This window comes from Panthera tigris, chromosome B4 (assembly GCF_018350195.1).
Source record: "Panthera tigris isolate Pti1 chromosome B4, P.tigris_Pti1_mat1.1, whole genome shotgun sequence".
Taxonomy (NCBI): domain Eukaryota; kingdom Metazoa; phylum Chordata; class Mammalia; order Carnivora; family Felidae; genus Panthera; species Panthera tigris.
The window spans coordinates 45,543,015-45,565,914 of NC_056666.1; the positions used below are offsets into that span (position 1 = coordinate 45,543,015).

Here is a 22,900-nt window from a genome sequence, read left to right on the forward strand (position 1 = left end):
ACCTCCAAAAATTCTCACTTTTCTACCTAAATCCCTCCTAAACTATTAGTGATTTTGAATACATATCTGTATCTAAAGTACTTAAAGTGACCTGAAGTGTGGAAAATTCCCAGTAAGAAACAAATGTTTTATTTACAATCTAATCAGTCATAGTAACCTTAAAAAGATAATACCAAGTATAGAATTTTTAAATCCCTACAAAATAATAAATCAAGTGTTCTTCCCTACAAACATTCTTGTAGGACATAGGACCTTTTAACTATTTTTCTAAGAGTAGCAATACCTATACTCTCATGTACAGTCCATAGCTGATCAACAATATACATCTGTGAACTGCTTGGGAACAAGTATGCAGTTTGTACTCGAGCTGACCCAAGTGAAGCTAATAGCCTGTCTTAAAAAAAAAAAAAAAAAATGAAATCATAACTTTGGTCTCATTAGCACTGCCTTCTAAGCTGTTAAAGATTCAAACCCTAACTTGGATTTAAGGAGGGGGAGGCAGTGAACCACTAACAACAGGGAGAAAATTTATATAGTCAAGTCTATGCAAAATCTCCTATTAATGCAAACCAGCTGCAAGAATAAGAGATGCAGTTTGCAGTATTTGAGCCTTGTGGAACACTAATGGGTTCTTCTATTCCAAGTTTCCATTCTGAAAGGAAAGCCCTTTAATTCATTATTCCCTCAGAGTCCCTGGCCCTCCTAAGAATTACCTTTCTAAAATTCTGCAGCCCAAATTATCTATCTGTTAGGAGATGATGTGCTGTGGCTCTGATGAGCCATTCCAAGCCATTCCTTATATGAGAAGTCACACATCCCCCCACAAAGAAATATCGTGAAAGAAACTGTTTTAAGAATGTGATCCATAAGACCTCTAGCACAGCCTAACTCAAAGTTGTGAAATTTAGAGTTCACATTCAACGTCAATGTACGTGCCATTTACAAAACACTGTGGTAAAATATTCACCACTGGTTATTTCGACCATAATTCTATTGTGACTGCTACAACTTAATTCTACCATTTAGTAAATATTTCCCCAAGCTTTGGTTAATTAATCTTTCTCCTACACAGCTCATAAATCAATTTAAAAACTATTTGCATGTAACCATCTTAACACTTAATATATGACACTACCTGCCCCCAACACCAGTAACAACAAAAAGAGGTTATATATACACAAATGGGCTGTTTTCCTGACAGCACTACCAGCTCTTCCAGTATACGTCTTATATAATATTTGATTCGTGCAGAAACTGTCCCTAGGAAATTCGAGCAGTGGCTTCATCCATAATGAGGGAAATCAGTCACGTAAGCTTTCAGGACTAGAAATAGAGGAATATCCACTTCTCATACCAGTATAGCTCATAGCTCAGATATCTATCAGAGTTCAGTGGAAGAAAATACATAATGCCTAGAATCCTGAAGGCTGAATAAAATTTCCATAAAAGATACCTCTGGCACCCCAGACAAGAGGCAAGAATATCTGCGTCAAATTAACATCAACTCAAAAACCATTATAAAACTGGTTTTAAAATGAAAAAGCGAGAAACAAACCTCAATTTTGTCTGTTTTGGCATCTCCCCAGTATATTTTGCCTTCATCATAATCCAAGGCTAAACCATTTGGCCAACCAAGAGAAGTGTTAACCAACACTACTCGGTCAGAACCATCCAGAGCTGCTCGCTCAATTTTCGGGATTTCTCCCCAGTCAGTCCAATACATGTACCTACAGAAGTACACAGAAAATGAGCTAAACACAGATAATAAACTGTAACTTTCAGATATCCTAAAGGTGAGGTCCACCCCTCATATTCCACTGGTATCAGTTAACACCACAGAAGGGAAAAAAATAGGACTTAAACACGCTCAAAAGTTATGTTTAAGACATAATAGCAGTGCATATGCTTGTAGGAAATTTTCAGATCAAACAGTGTTTTCTAGAACTGATAATGTCTTCCGATAATAAGATTTCATTTTTAGTTATGTTTTTCCAAAATATTTTGTGCTCCTTCCCATTAATAGTCATCTCTTTTTTCCAAACTTTTTATTTATTTAAGTAATCTCCACCCCACCAATGGGCTTGAATTCATGACCTGGAGGATCAAGAGTCACATGCTCTTCCAACTGAGCCAGCCACGCGCCCCAGTCATCTCTTCTTCTTGCTGGCTTGTCACCTCTGACACAAAAAGGCTATCCCAGTAGTAATATTCAGATGACAAACTGAATTCCTAAAATAACTAATTCTTTTTGTAGTGCTAAGTAACTGCTGTGGCTCCTGGGAGTTTAAGTAGCTCTAAGGCATTGATATACACTGAAGTGTAATACTTTGTCACCATGTTCACCCTCAGAGTGAGTTGCATAGTAACAAATAACATGGGTGAGTATACAGAAAGCTATGTTTCCCTGGGTTGTGGTCAGGGTGTTCTGTCTGACAAAAAAAAAAATTTTTTTCAAGTCATTCATATATCTTGGGATATATAAAGTTAGATATATCCTTTACCATATCATTCTAGAAGTACTAAAAATGGGATGGAATTACATCTTCTAGAGGAAGAGAAAGAGTTCTGAAAACAATTTCTTTCCACATTTTTCATGGTCATGATGCAACCTCGGCAAAATCTGTAGCCAACACCCAAAGTCAGCAAGTACTGACTTAATTTATAAAGAAAAACTATTCAAATCATTCAAGGGAAAAAAAACCTAAGAATTCTTTAATTTGAGATTTTATTCCAATCAGTATGTTCTAAAAATGAACAGCCACTTAAGAGCTGTTTATTGAAAACCAATATATACTTCATATTGTTTTTGTCAATGTTTTTAGAAACCTGTACAAAACAGAAACACCAGGCAAAATTTTCTATCGGCAGAGCTTCTTACCCAACCATGGGATCTAACACAATAGCCCGGGGTTCCTCTAAGTCCTCTGAAATCAAGATCTTCCTCATGGTCCCATTGAGCCTTGTTACTTCTATCCGATCAGTGCCAGTGTCTGTCCAATAAAGATTTCGGGCAACCCAGTCAACAGCAATACCATCAGGATGCGCAATTTGAGCGGTGACCACAAACTGACTGCCAGATCCATCTATGAATGAGCGGCGTATGGCCCTCACTTCATCATCAGTCCAGTAGATATAGCCTTCCACAGGATCATAATCTATGGCAATGGCATGACGGATGTCTTCTAACTGTAAAACAATGTCTGTGAAATCTGGTGTATCCAAAGAAATGCGTCTCAAGTCTGTCCTTCGGGCTAAAAGCAGTAATTCGGTGGCACCTAGAACGACAAAGTGAAATAAACGAAGAAAAAAATTGAAACCCACAGGTAAAATTTAGTCATTCTAAATAAAGAATGCAGAACCTCTTTAAGAATTGAAAAGTAAAGGGGTACAAAAGGATACTCAGGGTCTATTTAGGGTGGAAATGGAAAGTAAACATAATGAACTAGGAATAGCTTGACTACAAGGCCAAGCTCTACAATGGCTCAGCTCTCCAAATCAAGTTTTGATTCCTTCTCTATTTTCATTCGTTATATAGGTCCTGAAATTAATAACAGTTACTTAAAAGGTATAATGAATAATGACTAAGAAGTTAAGTAGTTGAATATTAAAGGAGGAAGGAGACATAGGATATATAGGTCCTTTGTTCAAGAAGTATGTTTAAAAAGGTAAATAAATCCAAGACAAAGGTCTTTTGTATCTGATGAGAATATTCTAAAAGTAGACTGTGATGGTTGTACAACTGTAAATTAGTTAAAAAGCCCAGTGAATTGCATACTTGAAGTGACTGAAGTTTATAGCATGCAAATTATATTTCAGTAAAGCTGTTTTAACAAAGAGAACTATAAGGCAATGCCTGACATAATTAAGAACAAAGAAGGCTATGGTGAAGGAAAGCAGCAGCAGAGAGGGAATCAGTTAACAAAACAGTGGTTAAGAGTAAGAGCTGTAGATCTGATAGAAACAGATTCAAGTTCCTATACAAACTTAGGCAAAACTTGATCTCCCTAAACCTAGTTTTCTTCATCTATCTCTCACAGGGTTGCTGTGAGGATTAAACAAGATCAATGTATGGGAGCCTGGGTGGCTCAATCGGTTAAGTGGCCAACTTCAGTTCAGATCATAATCTCATCAGTTTGTGATTTCAAGCCCCGCATTGGGCTCACTGCTGTCAGCACAGAGCCCGCTTCCGATCCTCTGTCCCCATCTCTCTCTACCTCTCCCCCCTGCTTGCACTCTCTCTTCTCAAAAATAAACAAACGTTTTTTAAAAATAACGTCAATGTAAAATTCAGGAATGTACTGAACATGCACTGGATAAATATTAGCTAATATATTATCAGTAAAAAAGAACACTCAAATTTTTATTTCACTGAGTTTTAAGTCAGATTTGCTTATGAAATGTTTTAAACACAAAATAATATTCAATAAAAACATAGCTGAGAATGAGAACATTAAATTCAATCTTTTTTTTGTTTTGATTTTTAATGTCCAAGTAAGGCACCAGCAAAAAGTCGTCTAACTATAAAAGATAGTAAGCAAGTTGATATCTGAAAGACTGAAAAAAGATTCCCAAAGAAGTGAGTCTAAAAGAAAATACCGGTGGGGCGCCTAGAGGGCTCAGCCGGTTAAGCATCCAACTTCAGCTCAAGTCCTGATCTCGCAGTTCATGAGTTTGAGTCCCATGTTGGGCTCTGTGCTGACAGCTCCGAGCCAGGAGCCTGCTTCGGATTCTGTGTCTCTCTCACTCTCTCTCTGCCCCTCACCGAGCTCATGCTCTGTCTCTTTCTCTCAAGAATATTAGGGAAAAAAATTTTTTTAAATAAAACACTGGTATTAAGTTTCACAGCAATCTGGAATTATAGTTGCAAAAAAAAAATATGAAGAGGAGTCAAGCTCTCAAGATCAACTTTTTGACTTGATAACTAATTATAAACTTCATCTTAGAGAAAATACAGCCCTAAATACCACAGCAGGCACCAAGCAGGCATAACTGTACCATTCACTGCCTCTGCTAACTACCAAAAAGAGCCAGCCCAAACTTTGCAAACAAAGAAGTCATAGAAAGTGAAGCTGTTAATTTGAGCAAGGTGATCAAAACAGAATAGTTAACTTAAAGCTACTACACGCCAAATGTACATCTAAAATTTTAAATACTAGTTAAACATGTACATTTACACTGCTGTGAGGGAGTAGACAGACCACTATTACTAAAATAAATCCTCTGTTTTAAAGTCAGGCTACATGTTTTAAACAAAAAAGCAACATTACAAAAACCTTTTGTTTTAAATTGAAACCAAATTATTGTTTGCCATGGAAACCGCCTGACAAGAGTCAGCCAGCTTCACCTTTGACTAGGAGGATAATTTATCAATGCCAAGTCATGACAAATATCCTGTACACCAACTCAATTCCATCTCTCTGACTCCCTGACCCCCTTGCCAGGAACACTCTAACCCAACTGAAATAAAGACTTCTGCTTTTCAGAGTTAGATAAAGAAGTCACTGCTAACTATAACAATTTTCTTACTAGGTCTTGCTGGTGGCTAGAAAACCAGATAGCTAGCCATAGGGGTAAGAAAGAAGAATAACATTCTCATTAAGAAGAAAAAGAGAAAAACTGGTGTTCTCCCAAACCACAAGTCTCTTGAAATGTCCTAATTAAACATACTTCTCCAATGTGCCCTCTCTCTATAGGGGAAGTAAAGAGAGTGAGCAGAAGTAGCAGTGGTTAAGTACAGAAAGAGGTTGCTTGCTTTAAATAGTAGAAACTGGAATGTTTTTCTTCTTCTTCTGAAAGCACTTCTGTTGTTAAAAGGCAATTAAAAATAGCATCCAATAAACTTTTAGAAAATTTATCTACCCCATGACAGTCTTTATAGTTGGAAGTTTAGTAAATATTGTTTCTTTCACTGAGGTTCTTTATTTTCAAGTGCAACCTACTGTTAAAAACACATTTTTTAAGAAAAGTAATATTCATTTTCACAAAAATCGATTGTGATATCAATGGCTGACATCTCGTGAAAAATGAAATAGCACCTAATTTTTTTCAAAAATAGCACGTTAAAAATTTAGTTGAAATACTAATTTATAAAATAGTATTAAAGAGATGCCCTCAAATACAAAACACCCTTGTTATATAACCAACTGTGAAGGCAGAGATTAAGTGACTACTCTCCCAAAACACTGTAATCTACAGAGCTTATTATAGAGAAATAAAACAAATCATACAGAATTCCAACTGCTATCTAAAATTTTTCCTTCTGGGAGACCACCTTCTTACCATCTTTGCAGGTTTTTCCGTTCTCCAGGAGTTTGACCCCGGTTGGGCAAGCACACTGATAGAAAGGCTTGACTGGAGACATCAAACACAAGTGGGAACAACCACCATTATCAATTCCACATGGATTTGTAGCTGTCAAATATAAATCACACTGATTAATACCAATGATTATGGATGCCCTCCCTCACGCTAGGTACACAAAGGTTAACAACCATAACAAGAGCAACTGTGATAAACCAAATTATTACCAAATGTCATCCAGGTGGCTTGACTACCAAAACATCTGCAAGGAAGGAAATTAATCAATGAGAATTGACTTATCATTTTGTACCTTGAGAGGAATACACAAGAAATAAACAGGAGACCCCTGCCCTAAAAGAGCTTACAATCTAGTCTGTATGCCAAAATTAACAAACTAGGAAACAATATAAAACAATGAAATTATGTGCTATCTTATACATTATAGACTTTAAATATTACTGAACCAAATGGAAAATAAATCACTAAGGATTAAAGAAGAAAACTTTCACTGAAGATGTAGGACGCGACACGATCCTTGAAGAATAGGAAGGATAGACAGAAGAACATTTCAAATGTGGTAAAACTGTATGAATAAAAGCTTAGAGACTGTACACTGGGTGAGACATTAAGGCAAATAGTCTAACTGGATATTAAGGTTTCTGTTGACTAGTAAGAGCTAAACCTAAGTGAGCACAGAGAATGGGAACAAATTGTGGTGGAGGGTACTGAAAGCCAAGAAAAATAACTAGAATGTTGAAAAATCATACTGTGGAAATATTAACATGGAAAAGATAAACATAATAGACTAAAAGAGGGAAAACTGAGAAGCGGGGATTAATTAGCACACTTGTAGAAACTATGGAAAGGGATGGATTTAAATAATATTCATAGAAAAAAATCAACATAAAATGGAGACCAACAAAATATGCAAGATGAAAGCAGTAATAACCGCAAATTCTCAAACTAGTAAAACAAAAATCAAAAACAACCGTTAAACAAAATCAAAAAACAAACAAAAAGGAAATTCTCTAAAATATGCTAAGCATGGGAAGAAAAATTCATACATTTTTACAAAAGGCCAACCCCTACATTTAAAAACATTCTTATGGACTCATGATCACCAGATTGCAATGTAACACATTCAATATTTGACTATCTCCCCCTAAACAGACAGAACTAATACAAAGCAATGCATAATCCAAAAAAAACCCTTCATTTTTGGCTTTGGAATACAATCTGAAATACACTCAGACAAATGCCAGACATTTATTTATATACAAGTGCCAAACACTTAACATTCTCATATTCCTTTTAAACCTAATTCTATCCCTCTCTTACAATAAATTGTTGCCAGCAGCCAAAGCTCAAGTCACTGCAAAGGTTGACCAAAAATAGAAGCAAAACTAAGAAAAAAGGAGGGGAGGTGGAGAGAGAGTGTGCATAGAAAAGCTTAAGCAGGTATTTTATTAGGCAACCTGAGGTAGTTAGATTCATTCACAGAGGTTTCTTTTTAAGAGAAGTTTGTTTTCAAACACACCCATCTGAACAAAATCAAACACACATTAGAGAGAAATAATATAAACAAGAAACGCATTTGTGTATAAGCTTAGCTATCTCAGTTTCTTACTTTCTCTCTTCTCTACCACCATAATCCCAGACCCAAACAAAGGGCTGAGTTGGCCAACAGTGATAGATAACAAGCTACAAATGGTTTAGGCTGCTGCTTAACCTGAACTATATTTTGACATTTTTCCTATGTTTCATTCCTTTCCACTACCTTTGGATACGTCCTCTCTCCTCCTGCCCTCACTAAAGCCAGACATCTGAGTGCTAAAGCTATTCCAACTTGCAATTTAAAAATCAAGATCACTTACCATTTGGCTGCCTCTGTTGGCTGAAGGCATGTATATCCATGGGAGAGAAGATGTTAGAATGGATTTCACGCAGACCCTCGCCAGAATACTTGTTGCAAGCCAAAATGGAGTGTGTATTCCAGTCAGTCCAGTACAATGTGTCCTCAAATAATGTCAAGGCAAAAGGATGTGGAAGGGAACCTTTAACCACTGCCTGCCTATTAACAAGAACAGAAAAACTCAAACATTTCTAAAATTTCTTTTATCAAAATTTGATCTTGCCCATTAAAACAGTCTTACAGTCTGCAATAACACATACAAATCCCAAGTAACACATCTCTTAAGGTCAAATACACCTATGAAAAATAAGTCACACAGTAAATTTGAACGTATTTTCATGATGTCCAAAACCCCCAAGTACTTGGCAACAGGCCCCATGTTCACTACAAGCTAGCAGAGAGAAGCTCCCAGTATTAGCACTACTGTCAATTTCCACCTCTGGACTCACATCTTCCAGCCTTCCACAAAATTCATTAGGAGACAGGCGGCCAAAATTGTTACAGCAAAAAGAAAAATCCCAGGGCTTACTCACAGTTGGCACTGTGAAATAGTTTTAAATCTGCAATAGGTTTTCCCCTTCTTGAGGTGTAAAAACAAAGAACCTGAGCCTGTTTCTTCTCCCATCATTTATGGTTTCGATAAACGAAAGTAAAAACATATACTTGAAAGGGCTTAAAAAGGTGTTCTGGTGGAGCTGTTTCTGCAAAACCCAGTCTAGCTCCAGCAAATGATCATTTCTGCTTGCTTTCTGCTATCTGGTTACTTGACCTCCACAAGTCAGGTAGCAAAAAGAACAAGTGCTGCCACAGGCATTGTGTTCATGAGACAAAGCAGACCCAAAAATCTCACAAGCCATCCATACTATACCAAAGTTAAAACAGACAGCTTGGTTAGTGCGCAACCACAGAACTTTGCAGTGTCATGGAGAATTATTAGTATACACTCCTGATTAGTAAATCACATTCTGAGCCAAAATAATAATCAGAAAAAAAATTATTTGATGTTTACTTAATATCAAATATAATATTTTCATAAATAGTCTGGGAGAGAGGAATGGAAAATATAAGCAACTGAAGAGAAATAAAGAGCATCACATATTTCTGGGAAGATAATCCAATTTTCAGGTCCTGGACATTACATGATGATCTCAAATACTGAGGAAGACTACCAGCATACTAAATTAAATTCAAGGGCAGTAAGATAATTTTTATCTAAGCAGAGTTAGTATCTGTTATTGCACATGGAATGGTCCTAGACTAAGGTGTTTTAAATTCAGGCTAGATTTTTAAAAAACTGAACACAAGATTAGCATGACTAGTTTACCAAACAAATTTCTATTTTAGAAACTCATCCCAATTCTGCCAGCCCACATCACCACAATTTTATCCTCCCATTTTTCTTTATTCCCTAGCAGATTACTTTTCCTTCTCATTTCCCCAAAAGAACTATCACAATGTCAACTTATGAGGTTGTTTCTTCCACTTTCTAAATGAATGGCTTTATTGAATTTACTAAAGTGATTATGTCATTTATAAGAGTGATATCATAGTTTAAGTCCAAATTTAAATAGGTCTACATTATTTCACACTAAAATCGACCAAAAATTCAGTATGGTAAGACATTAAAAGAGCCCCGAGAAGCTGCCAAGAAAGACAAGCAACCCAACTGAAAAATGAGGAATAGTAAAAAAAAAAAAAAAAAAAAAAGGAAAAAAAAACCCTAAATTACTTATCATTTCATTAACCATCTTAAAGAACTGCAAATTCCATAATCAGATCTTTGAAAAACTTTGGAAGGAAAAAAAGCCTTCTAAGTCGTGTATATCATTAAATAAAAAGTTAAAATTCACTCTTTGAAGTAAACACAGGAAAACAGACAGGAAAAATAAAAACCTTCCCTAAAAGATACACTAATTTTATATATTGGCTGAAAAGATTTATGTATCGGTCAGAAATAAGATAGACCTGAGTTCAATGTCCCTCTAACACTTAACTACTTACACCATTTCTGCAAGCTTTATTTTATCTGCAAATGAAAGATAATCTACCCTCACTGAGTTAAAGGTTAAATGATAATATGTGCAAAAGCATTTAGCATTATTCTTGGCCCTTTATAAACATTTCATAAATAATTCCTCAGTTGCAGGATATATTTTTCAACATTTTAACATTTCTGAGATGGGGTAACATTTTACAACTGAAGTTGCACATTTCCTGTATTAGTTTGTAAATAAAAAAGTTCTTAAAATCAATTATCATATCAGAGTCAAGTAAATACTAGACTGCTTCTTTATATTCCCAGGATCTCACTGTGCCCAAATTAGGTGGAATGATTAGACACTCAGTAAATACTTGATAAAATTAGATACCTTAAGTGATATATGTAATTAATAGAGCTGAACAGAAAGCAGAGTTAAGAAGGCTGGGGAGGAGCAGAGAGAGAGGAAGACACGGAATCCAAAACAGGCTCCAGGCTCTGAGCTGTTGGCACAGAGCCTGATACAGCACTCGAACTCACACCGTGAGATCATGAGCTGAGCCAAAGTCAGACCCTTAACAGACTGAGCCACCCAGGGGCTCCTCACTTATTCTTAACATATTTTTTGGTCATTCATTGATTCATCCAACCAACAGTGACTTGTTACTCAAAGTGGAGATAATACATAGTCTTCACCTTTAATCTCTCTGGTTGGGATTACTAAATAGGCCTACTTGGTTTCTCCCTGGAAATGTAAGTTTCTCCAAGGAGAAATTAATCATGGGTACCAAAAACAAACATGGCAGGCAAGATCAAAGCCCCATTCTTCAGCAGTAGGCCACAACAACAAAAGTTCAAAAATGGATCTCTACTATGAAGACCAAAGGAAAGAAACTGAGACCCCTGTTGATGTTTTGATTTAGTGCTGACAACCTCTGAGTGTCATCCCTTCCCTGTATCTGTCATTATCAGCAGTGTACTGATAGGACTCAACCCCACCAATACCCCCAAGTACATGAGCCCCTTGCTATCTCTTTCATATTCCATGTTTGGTGGGTTCCTCTTTTAAATTCTGCACCAACTGGACTTATCCTTTACAGAACACCTGCGCACTTGCATTCACTTTCTCTCTTTCTGGACCTCTTCCCAGAAAGTTGTCCTCTGCCCCTGTCTCAGAATTTCCCCCACCTGTGTGGGTAATAAATCTTTGTTTAGTCATACCAAAGTACTACTGTCATAAATTTTGACATGTGAACCTAACCTTGGAAGGGAGCTCCCATAGGGAAGTTGTTTTAACACCTAAGAAGATGACAGCAGTAGGGGCACCTGGATGGTTAAGACATGAAAAGTATTAAGGGTTGAGCGTCCAACTCTTGATTCCAGCTCAGGTTATGATCTCATGGTTGGAGGATAGAGCCCCGTGTCAGGCTCCATGCTGAGTGTGGAGCCTGCTTAAGATTCTCTACCTCTCCCCGCTCCCCTGCTTGCATTTTCTCTCTCTCAAATAATAACAATAAAAAAAGAATGTGACAGTACTGGTAGTAGCACAGGTTTTAAAAAATCTCCACAAGTCCTCCACATAAAAACAGAGCAACTCTAGGTAGCAAAACCGAAAATCCATTCACAACAGAGCTAGGCAAAAAAAAAAAAAAAAAAAAAAAAAAAAAAAATATATATATATACACACATATAATATTATATCACCAAAAACCTCAAAATACAAAAAGATGGAAAACTACCAAGAGCCATAAGATCTGATTGGCATCAGCACTTCTGCAGGAGGAATCATAAAGAAACAATAGGGCATTTGGGAGACCTAAAAACAAGTTAGGTAACAATGGAAAGCAGTGCAAACAAATCTGAGAAAGTCAGCTGACTAGGAAGGGTTCTGGCCACTCCAAGAATGAGGAAATACAATGAATCCACGGTTGGCACTAAAGGGGCTAGTGCACTTTAACCCACTATGAACTCTTAAAGCTGACCTTCCAGACAAAGCTCCATACTGAAGATAAATTACTGGTAGTAGAATGAAAAATGAATGGAAAAATAAGGCACAGAAAAAAGTGGGAGGAGGAAACAGAGCCAGGAAATCTCAGAAAGCAAGCTGCCATATTTTGAAACACACACAAGAGTTCTGTGAAGTTATAGAAGTTATGACGAACACTGCCTTCTTTGACAAGTTTAAGAAAAATAATTATACATGAAAATAAAATAATAAAGGTATTAAGGGCAAATCCCATTTTAAAAGCTAATATTCAAGGGGTGTCTGGGTGGCTCAGTCAGTTAAGCATCCAACTTCGGCTCAGGTCATGATCTCATGGTCCATGAGTTCAAGCCCCGCATCGGGCTCTGTGCGACAGCTCAGAACCTGAAGCCTGCCTTGGATTCTGTGTCTCCCTCTCTTTCTGCCCCTCCCCTGCTCACAGTCTGTCTGTCTGTCTCTCTCTCTTTCAAAAATAAAAGAAACATTAAACATTTTTTTAAAAAGTTAATATTCAAAACAAAATAAAAAATAACATTCCTACAATTAAAATATGACAGAAATATATGGCTCTAGAATAAAATGTATCACCTATTGCAAAATACTTTCATACTAGCCATAAAAAAATAAAACAAAATTAAAAACTTCAAAACTGAGGTGACAGGATGAAAGAATTAGAAGTAGAAGAATAAATCACTTCAGAAATGAAGTCTAAAGTAGAAATAACACAAGAATCAATAAAAAAAAATAAGGAAACAGAAACAGAAGGTGAAAAGGAGGAATTTTTTGTGATTTTTTTTTTCAGTTTTGAGAAATAATTGACATACATCACTATAAAGTTTAAAGCATACAACATGATGATCTGGTATGCATATATTGTGAAATGATTATAATAGATTCAACTAATATTCATCATGTAGAAACTTTTAAAAAGAAAAGAAAAAAGTCTTTTCTCTATGTGATGAGAATTCATGGAATTTATTCTCAACAACTTTCCTGTATCATATAGCAGTGTTACGTATAGTCATTATGCTGTATATTACATCCCTAAGGGGGGATTTTTAAAAATCAAAAAGAAATAGCACAAAAAAAGTTTAAAAAGTAAAAGATATGGAACACAAAGGACATGGGAGAGAATAAAATTATATTGGAGCAGGACACCAAATGGGAACTTAAATCCTTAGGAAGCATGAAGGAGTACCAGAAACCGCAAATATGTGCGTTAATACAAAAGACTACAAATAATGCTTTCTCGGGGCGCCTGGGTGGCGCAGTCGGTTAAGCGTCCGACTTCAGCCAGGTCACGATCTCGCGCTCCGTGAGTTCGAGCCCCGCGTCAGGCTCTGGGCTGATGGCTCGGAGCCTGGAGCCTGTTTCCGATTCTGTGTCTCCCTCTCTCTCTGCCCCTCCCCCGTTCATGCTCTGTCTCTCTCTGTCCCAAAAATAAAAAAAATAAAAAAAAAAAAATAATGCTTTCTCCTTTTTTCTTTTTAACCCTTTAAAACACGTAAGATCTTATTAAGCAAAAATTAGTATAACTTCATATTGGTTACAACAGAAATGTAACATAAATGACAATAGCAAAAAAGAGGGAGGAAATGGAGTTATACTAGAGTAAAACTTCCATACTTTATAGAAATTGACCCAGTATTATCATAAAGTATTTTTTGACAAAATGCAAAAAATGCACTGGAATAACACTAAAATTATTTTATTGTCCAAAATATAGTTTTAAAAAATCAGCAAAGGGATTAAAATGGCACTCCAGAAAATATCTACTTAAGGAGGCAAAAAAGAGCCAAAACTAAACAAAAAAGAGATATAAAAAAAAAAACCATCAAAATGTCAGCTGTAAGCCCAACCATATCATTGATAACACTAAATGTGAATATATTAAACACTTCAATCAAAAGGCAAAAGGCTGCACCCTTTAAATAGATACAGTTTTTCCTTTTCAAAAAAAATACCTCTATCTATATAGACAAAGATTGTTTGACTAGGTAAAACAAAACAAGATTCAACTATATGCTGTCTACAAAAGACGTACTTTGTATTGAGTTGAAAGTAAAACGTTACAGCAAACAGTAAATCCATTAAGAGAGATGGAGAGGCTCTATCAGATAATATATACTTTAAGACAAAAAGTATATAAGAGGTAAAGAAGAAGCACATTTTATAATGACAAAGGATCAAATTATGAGGAAGATACAACTATAAACATATACACATATAAAAACAGAGCCTCAAACAAATGAAGAAAAAACTGACAGCAATGGATAAATAGTTCAACATTAACAGTCCAAGATCTCAACATCCTACTCTTACGTTAATCAAGTTTAGAACCGCTAGGCAGAAATGGGGTACCTGGTAGGCTCAGTTGGAAGAGCATGCAACTTTGATCACAAGGTTGTAAGTTTGAGCCCAACGTTGAGAGTAGAGATTACTTAAAAATAAAATCTTAAAAAAAAAAAAAGAAGAAGAAGAAGAACTAGACAGGAAAACATTAAGGATATGGAAATCTGAACATTATTAACCAATTTAAACTAGCCTCTACAGAAAAGTCCCATCCAATAACAAGAGAATATACATTCTTCAAACTATGCAAGGAAGTTACTCTAGGAGAGACCACATACTAGGTCACAGAACAAGTCTCAATTCACTTTAAAAGACTGAATTATATGAAGTATATTCTCTGAGAACTACGGAATTCATTAATAAATCTACAACAATAATATATGAGAAGTCCACAAATGAGAATTTTCTAAATTCTTAATGTCTTCTCTATAAGCAATGGGCCCAAGAAGAAATCACAAGAAGTTCTTTTAAATGTTTTGAGATAAAAGGAAATGAAAATACAACATACAGAAACTTTGCAAAAAGAACTAGGGTTCTAAGTAACCCTAGAACTTCCTAGGGTAAATTCTATACATTTACCCCTTAGGTGCCTATATTAGAAAAGAAGCTAATTACAAATCAATAAACTAAGCTTCAAGCTTAAGAAACGAGAAAAAAAAGAGTAAACTAAATCCAAAGCTAGCATAAGAAAACAAAAATATTAGGGTAGTGATTAATGGCATATTAAAACACAAAAACAGTAGAGGAAGTCAAATTCAGTAAAACTAAATGTGAGTTCTATAAAAAGATTCACAAAATTGACTATCCTTTAGCTAGACTCAGACTGGCCTCCCAAAAAAGAGAAAAGACATAAATTGGGTAATTTGTGAATAAAATCATGTATACAAGAAGAACATCACAACTGACCTAACAGAAATTAAAAGGATTATAAGGAGATACAATGAATAACTTTATGCCAATGTAGACAACTCGGATAAAATGGAAATATTCCTGGAAAGAAACAAACAAAAGTGAATCAAGAAGAAATAAAAAAAAAACTAAAGACCCAATACAATTAAAGAAATTGACTTAACAACTGAAAATCTTCCCATAAAGAAATCCCCAGGCCCAGATGGCTTCACTGATGGCTTCTACAAAATAGTTACTGGAGAAATAATATCAATCTATCCCACACTCTTCCAGGAAACAGTGGAAGAGGGGACACTTCCTACCTCATTCCATGAGGTTAGTATTACACCAAGGCCAGACAAAGGCAGGATAAGAAAAATCAACTACAGACCAATACCTCTTATGAATAAAGACATAAAAATCCTCAACAGATTGTCAGCAAACTGAATCTCTCAACATCTAAACAGGATTCTAAACCATAACCAAATGGGATTTACCCCAAGAACGCAAGACTGGTTTAACAACTAAAAACAATTAATGCAATTCATCATGTTCACAAATTAAAAAATAAAATCATATAATCATCTCCATAGACTGAATCTACTGCTAAAAGCACTGGTAGTATCTATTGCTAATACTAAACAGGATTGGACAAAATATAATACTCTGTCATGGTATAAATTGTGAAGAGACCAGGAATAAAAGGAAACTTCCACAAAAGGCGTCTACAAAAAAAAACCTACTGCTATCATGCTCAATGGCAAAAAAAAAAAAAAAAGAAGATAATAATAATAAATTATTTTCCCCCAAAGATCAGGAACAAACAAGGATGTCTTCTATTCAACACTGTAACAGAGGACCTAGTCAGTACAATCAAACAGGAATAGAGGACATCTAGATTGGAAAGGAAGAAGTAAAACTGTCATTGTTCACAGTACATGATTCTAAGGGTGGAAAATACTAAAGAATATTTTTTTAAAGACTCCCAGGCCTAATTAATTCAGTAAAGTTACAGTATATAAGGTCAATATATGGAAATAAACTGCATTTCTATATACTAGCAATGAAAAATACAGAAATCGATATGATTAGTATTTGACAAGAAAGCCAAGAATAGTCAGTAGAGAAAAAAACAGCCTCTTCAATAAATGATGCAGGGAAGATTAGACATTCACATGTAAAAGAATGAAACTAAACCCCTATCTTAATACCATTTACAAAAATTAACTCAAAATGGATTAAACCTAAGACCTGAAAAACATAAAACTCCTAGAAGAAAACAAACACAGGGAAAAAGCTCCTTGACATGCTTCTTGACAACAATTTTTTGGATAGGACACCCGAAGCACAAGCAACAAGATAAAAAATAAGCAAGTGGGACTTCATTAAACTAGAAAGCGCTACACAACAAAAGAAGTGCTTAACAAAATGATAAGGTAACCTACTGAGTGGAAGAAAATATTTGCAAATTGGCTACCATCAAAAAGACAAGAGATAACACATAGTGAATACAGTCAATGATACTGTGAAAGAATTGTATGGTGACAGATGGTAGCTACACTTGTGGCAAGCATAACATAAGGTATAAACTTGTCAAATCACTACGCTGTACACCTGAAACTGATGTGACATTGTGTGTCAACTGTACTTCAATTAAAAAAAAAAAAGGAAGGAAGGAAGATTCATCCATTTCGAAAGGAAGCCAGGATGATGTCATATCAACTGCACTGTGGACACTACCTGCTTGTAACGTCTAGTGTGACTGTCTGACTCCCAACTAGACGGGAACCCTGGAGGGCAGTAATGTTGTCTGCTCTGTGCATTGGATTATGGTCATGGTTAATGCCTAAAAAGTTGCCTGAACCTAGTGGGGCTTCCTATGTATTTGATGAATGTCCCACGTGCTCACCCTCAAGGATCTCTGCTTTGGATTCACCCAGACAGGGACCCCCTAGACAGAATCTCAAATCTCATTTTCAGAAGGAAAAACAGCTTAGCCCCAGGCTAAGGGACTGTGAGGAATGTGGCAGAAGCTTCCTCATAAGGAGGAGGAAAATGATAAATCAGCTCAACCACAGGCCCTCCAGCAGACCTTTCCACAGGGCAAGGCACCCATTAAAAAGAGAAAAAAACACAAGACGGCAAATGCTGACAAGAATGTGCAGAAAAGGGAACCTGTGTGCACTGATAGTGGGAATGTAAATTGGTACAGCCACTACAGAAAACAGTAAGGAAGTTGCTCTAAAATTAAAAAGAGAACCATACAATCCAGCAATCCCACTTCTGAAGGAAATGAAATCACTATGTCCAAGAGATACTTGTATCTTCATGTTCACTAAAGCATCATTTAAAATAGCCAAGACATGGAAACAACCTAAGTGTCCATGGATAAATGAATGGATAAAGAAAATGTGGTGTGTATATATACAATGGAATACTATTCAGCCATAAAAAAGGGAAATCCTGTCACCTGCAACAACAGTAATATTATACTAAGTGCAATAAGTCAGAGAAAGACAGATATGGTCTCAGATGTGGCATCTTAAAAGAATACATAAATTGAAATTTATTAAATAATTCATTCAGAACACCACAAAAAATAACTGAATATTTCAGAATAAATTTGACATAAGAGTATAAGATGCCATACAGAAAATGTAGCACAAATTTAAATGTAAGTTAAAACAATAAAACTCATAGAAGAAAACACAGCTGTAAATCTTTGTGACTTTGGATTAGGCAATAATTTCTAAAGATATCAAGTACACTTGTAGCAAAAGAAAAACTAACACATTAAACTTTACAAAATTAAACACTTCTTTGCTTCATAACACACTGACAAGAAAATGAAAACAAAAACTACAGATGGACAGGAAATATTACTAAATCACATACCCAATGCAAAACGTGTTTCCAGAAAACTCTTACAATTCAGTGAGATAAATAATTTAAAAATGGGTAAACAACTTGAATAGTGTCTTAGACATAACTGGGCCTCACATGAAGAGAGCTGAACCACACTGTGTTCAAGAAGACTGTAGTCTAGTAGGCCAGACAGGAAGTACAGTTAATACTGTATCTGGAGTAGAAATGAGAGACACATTAAAGGGATCTAACTCAATTTATCAAAATCTAGTATTTAGTTTTATCCAAATTACTTGTTTTCTCCTGATTATAGAAGAAATACATGAATGTTCCCCATAAAAATTTGGAAAAGAAATATAAAGAGCATCTTTCTAGTCCTTTATTTTATGCATATGAACAATATGTACATCTCTATATACACATACAAGCAATTCCCAATCATCAAGGAATGGAACAACTGGTTTCTGTTTTTAAAATAGTTAAGGCCCAACTAACCAACAAGATTTAGAATTTACAATTTAGTAAAAATCCACTCACTCTAAATCATAGAGCCCCAAAGCACAGAAGGAAAAGAGCAGAGCCAAACCAAGAGATGATGGAGCCACCTGCACTAAGCCAAGAATAAAGAGTATTTATATTTAGCACCCTAGTTACTGAGCTTCTTCACTGGGCATATATACAGCAGGCCCCAAAGTCCTCGTTTCCCTGTAACAGTGGTGAACTTGCCTTGAGAAAATGGTTAATTTATTTTGAAAGACTCCAACTCACCCTCTCCTCTGGATTTTTTTCCCCACAAAAGTGAGCTGTTGTAAATTTGAGGCATTTGCTGCATCATAATGACCTGTTTTCATTTAACAACATAAAGATTTTTATCATGTTATTAAACATTTCTTTCACATTATTTTTTTTTTAATTTTTTTTAATGTTTATTTATTTTTGAGACAGAGAGAGACAGAGCATGAACAGGGGAAGGTCAGAGAGAGAGAAAGACACAGAATCTGAAGCAGGCTCCAGGCTCTGAGCTGTCAGCACAGCGCCGGACGCGGGGCTCGAACTCACGGACCGCGAGATCATGACCTGAGCCGAAGTCGGACGCTTAACCGACTGAGCCACCCAGGCGCCCCTCACATTATTTTTGATGGCTATGTAACACTGCATTGAATGATGGTGCTATAATTTAAACACCCATATTGTTCAACATTCAACATTATATATTAAATAAGGGTTTTTTTACATTTGTTTATTTTGAGATAGAGGGAGGGAGGGAGAGCATGAGCAGGGCAGGGGCAGAAGAGAGGGAGGGAGAGAATCCCAAGCAGGGTCCAGGCTGTCACTGCAGAGCCCTATACGGGGCACGATCCCACACACTGAGAGATTGCGACCTGAACCAAAATCAAGTCAGATGATGCTTAACCGACTGAGGCACCCACGAGCCTCTAAATAAGGTATTTTTAAACAGAAACATGCATTAAAAATAAAGATTATGAATCAGTTGATAAAACGTTTTGACCACAACCTGGCAGAAATCTAATTCTGTATTTCCCAAGAGCACTGGTTCTGTATTCACTATTTCAGTATTTGCAACAACTCTGTAGAATTAAGTACCATGAACAACAAGAATCCACCATAATTAACACTATGGAAAATACCTGCTCTCACTAGTAAAGAAAAAATACACTTAATACAAGTAAAATGCATTTTAAAATTTCAAAGTGAATAACATTTTTTCTTAAACTTAATGTAAAAAATGATATGCGGACATACACTTTGTGACAGTGAAAATCAATAAAATCATTCCATTAAAAAAAAGATGGCCTTAAAATCTCTATGTACCTTGATATATAAATCCCATTTCTAATAATTAATTCTAAGATATAATCAAAGATGCAAATTCATATAGGCTCTTCCTTATTGTAACAATTATTTGTAAAAGTAAAAAATTACAACTTGAGTGGTTCACAATAGGGCAGTATGCTTAAAAGATATTATTCGGGCACCTGGGTGGCTCAGTCAGTTAAGCTTCGGCTCAGGTCGTGATGTCACGGTCTGTGGGTTCAAGCCCTTCTTTGGGCTCTGTGCTGACAGCTCAGAGCCTGGAGCCTGCCTCAGATTCTGTGGTCTCCCTCTGTCTCTGCCCCTCCCCCACTCATACTGTTGCTTTCTCTCAAAAATAAACAAACATTAAAAAATACATTATTCAACATTCAGATTGTTTTACTTATATCTTCAATTTATATTTAATAGCATAACTGTTTGATCATGCTCTTTTCTTATATTCTACTTTTATTCTTTCCTTACACTCCTCTCTCCTTTCTCATGGACTTTTCCCACTAGATTGAATTTATATGCTTTTATGTCTCTAGGCTCTAGGGTTTGGGAATATATACAAACTGTTTTATTCAATTTTAATTACCTTTATGTTTTTAAATCATATTTGATCTTATTTTAGATGATAACCAACTTCAAGAATAAGACAGTATCTACTGACACTGCCATATATTAAGGTAAGATGTTAATAGGGTTTTATTCCTGTGTGTCTTTCTTCTTCATCTGACCATCCCACTACCATGTCTCATTTTTTATCGATAACACCTGATATTTAGATGTTTATTATGTACTTTTTTATCTTCTATTTCAAAATATCTCATGGTTTCATTAAGTTTTAAAAGCACATTAACAGCAATTACTAGATTTAACTCCATGTTTAACTTCTTCAAATATTTACTTATCTGACTTCCTCACTCAAGCTCTACATTTTAATTCTGAGGTATATCAAGTAACTTTTTCAGAAAGAGCAATATAGTGTATTTTGATTCCTTGCATATCTTGCATATTCCCTTGCATATTCCCTTGTATATCTTTCTGTTGCAGTAACACATAACAACTCCTGCATCAACCTCCAGATCCCAAATCTTTTCTTCCACTGTTTTCATCTCTGCTTCTCCAAATTGTGGGATAATTTCAAGGTTAAATTCCATTTCACTGATTTGATTTCTTTTTAGTCATCTGTCTAGATCCCCCATTGCTTAAACTGTTTTAAACAATCATGCTCTTTATCATCATTCTGTTTTTACTGATCTTAAATGTATTCTTTCACACTACCTACTCTATTTTCATGTATAGTGACTGCATCCTTTTGAACTCTGATAGTTTTTTCCTCCTCTATCTTAAAGGAAATTACAGGAAGACATTTGCTCTGATTCCTTAATATGGGTCATTCATTTGAACTGTAGTATCTTCTTATGCGCCCTGTTATTTATTTTTTTTTTTTCCTATTTGCTTGTATTTCAGAGGGAGGTCTGTACTTAATTGGAAGTTGATGTCAATTCTGTTGCAGTCTACAAATTCCTAGTCCAGGCTTTCAGATCCAGAAGGGAGAAGGCAATAAATTTTCAATTTGCAGCTTTAATTTGGAAATCAATTCACACTAGGTCGGGGGCAGGGGATTTGACACTAGCAATAATAGCATATTCATGTATTGTTTTTTTTCAAATTTCTGGTAGCACCAAGAAGTCTGTTAATATAGTGAGACTGCTTATTCTCTGACACCACTGTGCTCATTCACAAGCCAGCTGTAACTACACCTCTGACCTTTGCCTAACATGCTCAATCATGTCAAGTATGGTTGCCATAACATATGGATCCTTCCATACCTGGTATATATTTCCCAAAAGTGCTAAAAGAATCCAGATGAGGCCTACCTTTTATCTCACCCCACACTTCCTCCTCCTCATCAACCTCACTCCAGCCACCATCTCTGGAGAGCCATGGTTATTATTACTTATTTGCATAAATCTCTTCAACTTGCTTCCTTGGGAAGCAGATTCTTCACAAGCTGAGTAAGTGATGAACTATGTCCATCTGCCTGGGTCTGAGGGGTTTCCTGAAACCCGGGCAAAAAACGATGGTTAATCACACAACAGCTCAGTCAGACTGAGACATCTTTCAATCTTGAACCCTGCAGAAACTCTTCAAGGTTTCTGTTATGTTATTATCTTTGCCTAAGTCTCTGACACTGATGCAAAATTCCCCTATGTTTATAGTTCATGGCTTTAATAATCATTAACTTGATAATGACTATAAATCTATATCTTCCTCTAAGACTGCTCTGCTCAGCTGCAGGCTCATATATTCAGAGCTCTCCAGACTTCATAACCATGTTTCCCTAAGCAACCCAAACATGTCCAAAGCTGAACTCCGCTCTCTTCCCACATCTAAAAAAAGGAAAGAAACAAGTAAAGAAAGGAAAAACAATCTATTCTACATTTCTGAATCCATCTCAAATGAGCGGCACTTTCATCTAACTAGCCATTCAAAGCAGAAACAGGAGTCATCATAGACATCTTCAGAGAGCAACAGGTAGTTTATCAGGACTGGGCACAGTGTACAAGAGAGGAAATGGTGAGAACATTTGTCTAAAATGAGAGAAAGGAATTATATGGTTTAAGTCACAATGAAAAGAGTTTGTGCTTCACCTGAGAATAATGATGATTTACTGGGAGATTTAAGGAAGAGGACTAATTATAACTAATCTTCAAACCATTTTCTATACAACCATCAAATTGGGACTTCTAAAAGATAAATCCAGCTAGGTCAATCTGCTATTTGAAAATCTCCAAAG

The 22,900-nt window shown here is 35.9% G+C and overlaps 1 protein-coding gene across 1 annotated transcript in view; it reads right to left on the reverse strand.

Moving 5' to 3' along the window:
* Positions 1-22,900, reverse strand: part of LRP6 (LDL receptor related protein 6) — a 176,611-nt gene that overhangs the window by 63,091 nt on the left and 90,620 nt on the right. The window contains exons 4-7 of the mRNA XM_007076312.3: positions 8,175-8,371; positions 6,280-6,411; positions 2,879-3,275; positions 1,556-1,727 (exon numbers count right to left, since the gene is read on the reverse strand). Coding sequence (XP_007076374.2) covers positions 1,556-1,727; positions 2,879-3,275; positions 6,280-6,411; positions 8,175-8,371 — 898 coding nt within the window. The remainder of the gene's footprint in view (positions 1-1,555; positions 1,728-2,878; positions 3,276-6,279; positions 6,412-8,174; positions 8,372-22,900) is intronic.